The sequence below is a fragment of the Coregonus clupeaformis genome, chromosome 1, assembly GCF_020615455.1.
Source record: "Coregonus clupeaformis isolate EN_2021a chromosome 1, ASM2061545v1, whole genome shotgun sequence".
Taxonomy (NCBI): domain Eukaryota; kingdom Metazoa; phylum Chordata; class Actinopteri; order Salmoniformes; family Salmonidae; genus Coregonus; species Coregonus clupeaformis.
The window spans coordinates 746,789-757,943 of record NC_059192.1 but is presented as its reverse complement, the minus strand read 5'-3'; the positions used below and the strand labels follow the sequence as shown (position 1 = coordinate 757,943).

The window sequence follows — 11,155 nt, the reverse complement described above, 5'->3', positions numbered from 1 at the left end:
TATAACCCAACCCTGATCTGTACTTCTCCACAACTTTGACCCTCACCTGTTTGGAGAACTTCTTGTTCTTCATGGTGCCGCTTGCTTGGTGGTGCCCCTTGCTTAGTGGTGTTGCAGACTCTGGGGCCTTTCAGAACAGGTGTATATATACTGAGATCTTGTGACACTTAGATTGCACACAGGTGGACTTTATTTAACTAATTATGTGACTTCTGACGGTAATTGGTTGAACCAGATCTTATTTAGGGGCTTCATAGCAAAGGGGGTGAATACATATGCACGCACCACTTTTCCGTTATTTATTTTTTTAGAATTTTTGGAAACAAGTTATTTTTTTCATTTCACTTCACCAATTTGGACTATTTTGTGTATGTTCATTACATTAAATCCAAATAAAAATCAATTTCAATTACAGGTTGTAATGCAACAAAATAGGAAAAACGCCAAGGGGGATGAATACTTTTGCGAGGCACTGTAGCTTCGGTTGATAGAGATGGAGGAGACTGAAAGTACTTCCTCTTTGAAAATATTGTTTGTTGAATCATGGGTGTCTCCGTCATTTGTAACAAGTTTCAGTAAAAAAAATTGGTAGCATTTCTATGTTGAAGATTTAAAAATAATTTGGTGCAGTTTTCCCCATATTCCATCCAGTTCGCTTTATTTTTATAATATATTACACTTGATTTTTCTTAAATAAGTTCCTCCATTATTTAATTTTTTTCCTCTAACTTATTCTGAGCCTCTATGGTAGTTTTATTTGCTATATATCTGTACTGTTAGTCCTTACATTTCCTTTGTTAATATGGACTCTTTTAACCTAAATTGCTTTTGTTTTAGAGATGAGTACTGAATTGCATGGCCACTAAAGGCACATTTAAAAGTGTCCCATAAAATAAGGGGATCTGCTGTACCTATGTTATGTCGGAAAAAGTCAGTTATAAATTATTCTGTCCTATAGTTAAAAACAAGTTATCATCCAATAGGCTTTGATTAAATTTCCAATATCCTCGCTCACGTGGAAATTCTGTAAGAGTAATATATATGCCAATTATTTGATGGTCCGACCACATTCTGTCCCCTATCAACACTTTTGTAACTTTTGGTGACAGAGAGAATGACATAAGAAAGTAGTCAAGACGACTAGCTTGATTGAGCCTCCACCATGTATATCTCACTAGGTCAGGATATATAAGCCTCCATCAGCTAGTTCCAATATATCCATGACATTTGTGATTTCCTTAAGTGCATGAGGGTGAAAGTTTGTAGTGTGATTTCCTTTACGGTCCAGAGAGGTATTTAAAACCATATTATAATCTCCCACCATAATAAATGAGTCTTGTATTGCTTGTAGGGTTGATAAAGTATTATATATATTTTCAAAGAAGCGTGGATTATCATTTTTGGACCGTATAGGTTAATGAGCCATATCTGTTTATGGTCCAATAACATATTTAAAATCATCCATCTACCTTGAGGATCTGTTTGGACAATTCAAATGACTGTACTTTTTTTTTTTTTTTCGGGGGTAGATCAGCTTTAATATTGCAGATAGATTGTACCTTCCATCAATGTAATTGCTGCATCACTTCCAATCCCCGATACATTTTTTTATTTTTATTTTTACTGTTAATTAATATCATCATCCCATTTGAATTTCTTTGCCCATGGGAGAAATATATTTCGACCACCCCCCAGTCCTTTTCCCACACAACTTAATCTAAAATTGTTTCCTGTAAACAACAGATATTATATTCCTTCTCTTTTAGCCAGGTAAATACTGATCGTCTTTTCTTATTATCTGCTAAACCATTACAGTTATAACTGGCTATACTTATTTCACCATTTACAATAATGAGATAGAAGTTTCAAATCTATTTATCAAAATATATGTTTGTAAACCCACCAAGACTCTTCCTAGAGCCTGCCGAACGGCCAAATTGAGCAATCGGGGGAGAAGGGCCTTGGTCAGGGAGGTGACCAAGAACCCGATGGTCACTCTGACAGAGCACTAGAGTTCCTCTGTGGAGATGGGAGAACCTTCCAGAAGGACAACCATCTCTGCAGCACTCCACCTATCAGGCCTTTATGGTAGAGTGGCCAGACGGAAGCCACTCCTCAGTAAAAGGCACATTAAAGCCCGCTTGGAGTTTGCCAAAAGGCACCTAAAGACAAGATTCTCTGGTCAGATCAAACCAAGATTGAACTGTTTGGCCTGAATGCCAAGCGTAACGTCTGGAGGAAACCTGGCACCATCCCTACGGTGAAGCATGGTGGTGGCAGCATCATGCTGTGGAGATGTTTTTCAGCGGCAGGGACTGGGAGACTAGTCAGGATCGAGGCAAAGATGAACAAAGCAAAGTAGAGATCCTTGATGAAAAAATGCTCCAGAGCACTCAGGACCTCATACTGGGGCGAAAGTTCACCTTCCAACAGGACAACGACCTTAAGCACACAGCCAAGACAACGCAGGAGTGGCTTCGGGACAAGTCTCTGAATGTCCTTGAGTGGCCCAGCCAGAGCCCGGACTTGAACCCGATCGAACATCTCTGGAGAGACCTGAAAATAGCTGTGCAGCAATGCTCCCCATCCAACCTGACAGAGTTTGAGAGGATCTGCTTGTAGCGTCATACTGAAGAAGACTTGAGGCTGTAGTCGCTGCCAAAGGTGCTTCAACAAAGTACTGAGTAAAGGGTCTGAATACTTATGTAAATGTCATATTTCTGTTTAAAAAATATATAAATTAGCAAAAAATTCTAAAAAACTGTTTTTGCTTTGTCATTATGGGGTATCGAGTGTAGATTGATGAGGAAAAACACGATTTAATCAATTTTAGAACAACACTGTAATGTAACAAAATCTGGAAAAAGTCAAGGGGTCTGAATACTTTCCGAATGCACTGTATATGGACTGAGTTAAGTTTACTTAGCTAGGAGACCCAGTGTGATTAATTTAGCCAATTAGCTAGTGATTGATACAGGCTAGAAATCAGGTGCAGGCTGTGGCACTGCAGGACCAGGGTGCCAGTGAGTAGAGGTGAAATAAGAGAACACATTGCAACATAATTTCAGCTTCTACTTTAGCAGGTGTCTTTACACAAATGGCTTTTGATTGGCAAGAGAACTGTTTTGTTTAGCAGCTAGCTAACTAGCTCGCTAGCCAGCCTAGTAGCTGCTAACTAGTTAGTTTTTAGCTGCGCATGCACTGATGCTGTCTGTCTAGTACAGCTAGCAAGTCAGCTCGTATTAGCTCGTCTCGTAGCTTCAGGCTTCTAGTTGTTGGGCTACTAAAAATATAATTTAATTGACCGGTACACAAATTAGCAAGCTAGCCTTAGCCTAGCTATTTTAGCTATAAAACAAACTGACGGTCCTGGAACAGCATTCAACAGATGGCTTGCTAGCGAATCAGTTATTGTAAAATATATGCGGTTAAAGAGAGATTTAGATAATTAACCCCAGATAAAGAAAGTCAACATGATAATAATAGCTAGCTAGCTTAGCTACACAAGCACAACAGGTTGTCAATATTTATCTTGAGCAATCAGATGAATTATGTCAGCAATTGCTCCTTGATTTGAGTGAAGATAGCAAGGAGTAGACCTAGTGGTGAGAGTTATTTACTTTAATAAGGACGAAGAGAGGCCAGTTCATCAGATTAAACTGCAAGAGATGTGTCCACTGAGGTAGGGATGTCTGATGCTTGCTAAAACAAGCATCAGTCTCGCCCGTTGCCTCTCATCCAGAACTCTCAGCACCTGCGTCTTTTATCAACACTGTCCAGGATCCTGAACCTGTCAGAATACAGGTAAAACAGCTCAGTGCCAATTAGCCTCCACATATAAGCATTATAAATGTCATCATGAGCGGACATATAAGAGCTTAGTATAGGCCTATATACAGTGGGGAAAAAAAGTATTTAGTCAGCCACCAATTGTGCAAGTTCTCCCACTTAAAAAGATGAGAGAGGCCTGTAACTTTCATCATAGGTACACGTCAACTATGACAGACAAATTGAGCAATTTTTTTCCAGAAAATCACATTGTAGGATTTTTAATGAATTTATTTGCAAATTATGGTGGAAAATAAGTATTTGGTCACCTACAAACAAGCAAGATTTCTGGCTCTCACAGACCTGTAACTTCTTCTTTAAGAGGCTCCTCTGTCCTCCACTCGTTACCTGTATTAATGGCACCTGTTTGAACTTGTTATCAGTATAAAAGACACCTGTCCACAACCTCAAACAGTCACACTCCAAACTCCACTATGGCCAAGATCAAAGAGCTGTCAAAGGACACCAGAAACAAAATTGTAGACCTGCACCAGGCTGGGAAGACTGAATCTGCAATAGGTAAGCAGCTTGGTTTGAAGAAATCAACTGTGGGAGCAATTATTAGGAAATGGAAGACATACAAGACCACTGATAATCTCCCTCGATCTGGGGCTCCACGCAAGATCTCACCCCGTGGGGGTCAAAATGATCACAAGAACGGTGAGCAAAAATCCCAGAACCACACGGGGGACCTAGTGAATGACCTGCAGAGAGCTGGGACCAATGTAACAAAGCCTACCATCAGTAACACACTAAGCCGCCAGGGACTCAAATCCTGCAGTGCCAGACGTGTCCCCCTGCTTAAGCCAGTACATGTCCAGGCCCGTCTGAAGTTTGCTAGAGTGCATTTGGATGATCCAGAAGAGGATTGGGAGAATGTCATATGGTCAGATGAAACCAAAATAGAACTTTTTGGTAAAAACTCAACTCATTCGTGTTTGGAGGACAAAGAATGCTGAGTTGCATCCAAAGAACACCATACCTACTGTGAAGCATGGGGGTGGAAACATCATGCTTTGGGGCTGTTTTTCTGCAAAGGTACCAGGACGACTGATCCGTGTAAAGGAAAGAATGAATGGGACCATGTATCGTGAGATTTTGAGTGAAAACCTCCTTCCATCAGCAAGGGCATTGAAGATGAAACATGGCTGGGTCTTTCAGCATGACAATGATCCCAAACACACCGCCCGGGCAACGAAGGAGTGGCTTCGTAAGAAGCATTTCAAGGTCCTGGAGTGGCCTAGCCAGTCTCCAGATCTCAACCCCATAGAAAATCTTTGGAGGGAGTTGAAAGTCTGTGTTGCCCAGCGACAGCCCCAAAACGTCACTGCTCTAGAGGAGATCTGCATGGAGGAATGGGCCAAAATACCAGCAACAGTGTGTGAAAACCTTGTGAAGACTTACAGAAAACGTTTGACCTGTGTCATCGCCAACAAAGGGTATATAACAAAGTATTGAGAAACTTTTGTTATTGACCAAATACTTATTTTCCACCATAATTTGCAAATAAATTCATGAAAAATCCTACAATGTGATTTTCTAGATTTCTTTTCTCTTTTTGTCTGTCATAGTTGACGTGTACCTATGATGAAAATTACAGGCCTCTCTCACCTTTTTAAGTGGGAGAACTTGTACAATTGGTGTCTGACTAAATACTTTTTTTCCCCACTGTATATGAGCTGAGGCTGTTCATACTTAACAAGGGATTACCGTGTATCAGTGGGGAAGCCCACGAATACTGCGAAGACGCATCAAACCATATAACGGTACCCTGTCCTATAGCTTACGGACAGTAAATCATTGGATCTATGAATTAGTTTCAATGCAATTTTGTTTAAGTATAGGCCTATAGCAATTTGCAACAAAAATACATTGTCACAAAATAGCTCTACATGATTTAGTCCATCCAACGATGACATAGCCTATAGGCCTATGTGACCCATCGGTGGTGGGCATAGGCCTTAAATCAAAGTAGCATTTGAGTCCTGCCTCAAGCGGGCCAGATGCACAGTTGTCAATAGGCCTATGGACGCATTACCGCTTGACTGACACCACTGGTATAGAGACGGACACCATGGAATACTGCATAAACCCCTGTCCTCAATCATTAATTTCACTAAATGGATAGGCTATATTTTTGGCCTATTCAATAGTAGACTTTTCGTATCGTAGGCTAATTGTGCAGTCAAAGTAGCCTATACTTCTACGAAACATTTCCCTGACAATCAAGGCTAGGCTACTGCAAAAATACCAATGTGTGAAATTGATGGGAAGTAATTTATCCGATGCCCCCCATCCAGCTATATGATGAGCTGCTCTGTGCCTCTGCATTGTAACGGCATAGTATCCTACATATTTAGATAAATAAACATTGTAAATCATAGCCTAATAGCATTGCCAACTTGGTTGTTGAGCTGTGAGACACTTTTCCCCGGGACTGTCACTGAAGGTGATGCAGTCCAGGAGAGACTGGACGGGTCAGGTCTTAAACGCTCGGTTGCGCATCTGAGAGTTTCCAAGAACACGTCATATTCTCATAGGTCCGGGACAGAGCTCAGTTTTTATATCATACCTAATTATTGATGTAGGTCTATAGGCTCATCAGAAATGTCCAGATCCTGAAATCGGCAAAACTAGAAACTGTTCACCATTGGTCACGACCACTGTGTAGATCATTGGTCATTGCTTGCCTGCCCATGATAAAAAATGCCTCTACAATGGAATATCGAATGACATTCATGCTTTCCTGTCAAATCTAGTGGTTGTTGTCTAAGCTCGTAGGCACTGAATCTTGTGGTGATGAGTTGCATGTTATTGAGCCTATCCACAATTATATAGACTACAGGTTAAAGTGCTTAAGGTTGTAAAAGTTGTGGAAGTGGCTGTCTTACTGACCTAGTCAAATTTGGACTGGGCACATAACCAACTACAATGAGTTCTTCTGTGGGTTTTATGGCGGCAGGTAGCCTAGCGGTTAGAGCGTTGGGCCAGTAAGCAAAAGGTTGCTGGTTTGAATCCCAAGCCAACTAGGTGAAAAATCTGTTGGTGTGCCCTTGAGCACTTCACCCTAATTGCTCCTGTTAGTCGCTCTGGATAAGAGCGTCTCCTAAAATACTAAAATGTAAATGGCGGACTACAACCCAAAAAGGTGTGTTGCCGCCACCAACTGGACGGGTTGAGAAAAACAAGGTAAAAATAAAATCCATACATGATAGGGAAAACTAACTTAATCCATTCAAATAAAACATTTTACAAAACCAAAACTCCCACTTCATCCTTCCATCAAATCTCCATAACTCCCTTCTCAGGCTCTAGGGCCTGAGAGGGTGGTATGGCTTGTGACAATACTCCATGCAACTCCTCCACCTAGAAGTCTTTCAGTCCCAGGAACCACGCCGCTGCATCTATAATGATATCTATTTTCCGAGACTTCCTCTCCACCTTGGCAGTGACATTAATCACCATAGCTATAAAGGCCACAAAGCCCACCTTCTTAACCTTTAAAATATCTGGGTCTTGCTGGTGAAAGGCAACCCCTGCAGTGAAGGCCTATCCACCACCATGGACTCTGCAGGAGCACCATTCGAACCCTCAACCCTTTTAACAGCCGCTGCATATGAAATGCTCTGAACAGCTCTGACAATATTCAAATTCTCCTTGATTCTACCGCTAATAGATTGAAGATCCACATCAGTGTCTGCTTCCGCCATATAATTAAAAACAATATATTTGAATAATCAAATCAATATTCAGTTTCTCGTTATTTAATATTTCCTTTAGACAATAAAAACTAAAAAACAAAGCCGTTTGTGTTGTTTGATTTCAGATTCATATCAAATAAACAAGGAAAGACCCTTTACTCGTTTTGTATCTTGTCTAATAGGAATCATTAATTGGCCAAAAAGTACACGGACCTTTAAAACATATCTTATGTCACTCTCTAACTGAAAATGATGAAAGTTTGTTGTAGACGAAGTAGCTAACGGTTGAATTGTCACACGTTTTGAACGTCATGGCCGTGTGACGCCGAGGCACTTGCCGCGTTCAGAACAACTGGGAACTAGGAACTCGTAAAGCTCCGACCTCCAACTTCAGTGCGTTCAAAATAACTGGCAACTCGGGGAAAAAAAAAAATGTAAACGGTCATCCAACTCGGAATTCCGACTTGGGAACTCGGGCCTCTTTCTCTTTCTTTGACTTCATATTTTTCCGAGTTCCCATTTATTTTGAATTGGCAACTGTGCCTCGGCATTACACGGCCATGACGTTCAAAACGTGCGACAGTTCAACCGTTAGCTACAACAAACTTTCGTCGTTGTCAGTTTGTAGTGTGAGAAATTCCTCTTTTGCAAACTAGCTACAATGTTGCAGCCTGAATTGATACAGCTTTTGACAGCGAGTGATTTGGTCGACTCACGAATTGACGCGATTCCTAAATTGCAGGTGGGCTTTCGTCCGAGGAGTTTATTCAGTTCGGTCACGTCACAGGACAGGGAGGCGAAGTTAAAGTTCACCTTCATTCCACATCAGATACTGCTAAACAAGGACCACGAGTTTTTTGAGGTAATCTAGCTAGCTACTGCTGCTAAGTCTATAACTGCTAAAAGACTGAATGTAGCCTGTGTTTTTCACCAATTTTCTCTTTAGCATTTTGATGACTGCAGATAAGGAAATACAACCAGGTCTCAGAGCATTTCGTATTATTCTGTCCATTTAGTGTTACGTTTCGTATGGTATGTATTAAATTGTGGTAGTCCATCACTCATTGAGTATATGTTACAAATGACAATTCCTATTATATGGTACGAATGTTCAAAACGACAATATGTTAAGAATTTCCAAAACGTATGATATGTTACGAATTCTAGTTAGGTGGCTAGCTGGCTAACGTTAGCTAGGCTAGGGTTTAGGGTTAAGTTAAACGCTTAGCTAAAAGAGTTAAGGTTAGAGGAAGGGTATCCATCTGTCTTATGTAACCATAGTCATTATATTATATGCTATATAAGATGGGCTGTTCGGGGTAATAATGTACTTTTTTAACGTGTGGTAATATACCACCATTACCACCACCAGCAGTGGTATTCTCACATGCAGAGAAGCTACAGCAGTGTAGCTGACTGTAGTGTGTGTGTGTGTGTGTGTGTGTGTGTTAGGATGGGGACATACATAGACACCTGTACCTCCAGAACCTCTCTACCTGCCCAGCTTATGACTCAACTACAGCCAGGTACCAATATTATCATTACAATGATGATCGACAACAGATTTTACAGTATAACCCATTCACATGGTTATACAGTGGAGCATGGGAAAGAATGAATGAGTATGTGGCATAATGTTACAAATAGCTGATGACTGTTAAAGAGCAGTATTTTCAGATAAGTTTACTTAGTCAGGTGATATAGGAGACTTGAGTCAGAGACACGGTCGAAGTAACAGCTTTAACACAGTAATCTGGGTACATGCAGTCACATTCACAAATGCAAGATGCTAAGACAAGTCACATTCAAGATATGATGGCTTCCTCAGTCTTGATTATTCAATGTCTTTCTGTCACAAAACACACGTTTATTGTCACAGTGTCTAGTTTCTGCTAAATGGCATTAGGCCTAATTGATACCAGATTTGGCATTTGAAGTCTGAAGTCAATAGAAGTCATTAGAATAACCCTCATGTTGACTTTTCCGTCTTTCTCTCTTCCCCCTCCTTTTATTTCACTCAGGCCGTGTGAGTTCAGGTGTCATATATCTGGCTGTAGCCAGGTGTTCAGGACTGTGGAGGAGTATGAGCATCACTATAACACGCTCCACAGACATGTGTGTTCTTCCTGCCAGAGGTCGCTGCCCTCCGCTCGCCTGCTCGACATCCACATCCAGGAGTGGCACGACTCGCTCTTCAGCATCCTGGTTGAAAGGCAGGACATGGTAGCTAACATACATGCACACAAACGCACGCACACTCATTATGTTGCTCACTCTGGCCTTGACCTGGACCAACCTCTGCACACTGTTTCTCACTCACTCTCTCTCTCTCTCTTTCCCCCCAAGTATCAGTGTCTAGTGGAGGGGTGTGGTTTGAAGTTCAGAACCAGAGAACAGAGGAAAGACCATATGATCAAGATCCATAAGTACCCTTCTGACTTCAGGTTCGACAAGGGAAAGAGGATCAAGAAGATCAAAATGTAAACACAAATTCACTAAGGGTTGTTCTCACTGTGTCCAACAGGTGGTGGAAGCGTGTCAGAATGAGTCATCACTCAGCATTCAGAGCTGGGTAGAATCTGTGAATGAAGTATGTGTGTGTGTATGCATGCGTGTAGAGGATAAAACAATTTCCCTCTGTCTTACAGAGCGAAGAAGAATCTGCCGCAGGAAGGCACAAGTATGGAGATGTCCATGAGTGTGAGGGAACCTGACCAACCAGAGGAAGAGGAATCTATGGAGCTAAATCACTCTCTGGAACCAGGTATCCTGGACCCTGCAGCTAACCCAATTAACACAGTAGAGCTGTCCACAGAGCATGCTACTGCCCCAATCCTCTCTGTCACCATCCAGCCCACCACAAACCAACAGAGACCACAGCACAACAGAGAGAGACACTCCTACAGGTCAGTATTCACTTCAAATCTCAAATGGCACACTATTCCCTACATGGTGCACTACATTGGCCAGAGCACTATGTGATTCTAATGTATTTCCCTTAGAACTACAGCCGGTGTGCAATGACCCTGAATGCATACATGAATATAGAATAATATATTTGAAGTGGGACTGGTGAACTGCAATGCCTTTACATAGTCTATGCAAAATGAAAGTCCCACAACATTGGGAGGCATATAGCTGGATCTACACAACCGCTGTCGTGGGACGCGGTAGTGCACTTCTCAGGAACGGACTGTATATGTTTAGTGGACTGTGTTCTGTTCCTCCAGGGTTCCTAGGACGGTGTGTTTCGGCCAGGGTTCTGTCCAAGGGTTCAGAGGTCGTGGCAGGAGGATTTAGAGAATCTTTGAAGGTGATGAGTCTCAGACAGGATGTGACCCTTACATCAGTCTGGTCTGGCGTGTGTTTTAAAAATAATATTTTCGACAATAAATCATGTTTGTTTAGCTCATGATAATGTGTCAAATGTTATAGCACAGGTGATACTTTGTCATGATTTTTTTTTTTTTTTCCCCACCTTTATTTAACCAGGTAAACCAGTTGAGAACAAGTTCTCATTTACAACTGCGACCTGGCCAAGATAAAGCAAAGCAGTGCGATAAAAACAACAACACAGAGTTACATATGGGGTAAAACAAAACAGTCAAAAATACAACAGAAATACA

The 11,155-nt window shown here is 41.4% G+C and overlaps 1 protein-coding gene across 1 annotated transcript; it reads left to right on the top strand.

Moving 5' to 3' along the window:
• The first annotated feature begins 7,847 nt into the window (after positions 1 to 7,847).
• Positions 7,848 to 10,936, top strand: znf511 (zinc finger protein 511). The gene is made up of 6 exons (XM_041898320.2): positions 7,848 to 8,391; positions 8,982 to 9,055; positions 9,551 to 9,752; positions 9,876 to 10,009; positions 10,178 to 10,435; positions 10,760 to 10,936. The coding sequence occupies exons 1-6, from the start codon at positions 8,191 to 8,193 to the stop codon at positions 10,827 to 10,829; spliced, it is 939 nt and encodes a 312-aa protein (XP_041754254.1). The 5' UTR covers positions 7,848 to 8,190; the 3' UTR covers positions 10,830 to 10,936.
• Positions 10,937 to 11,155: the final 219 nt, after the last annotated feature.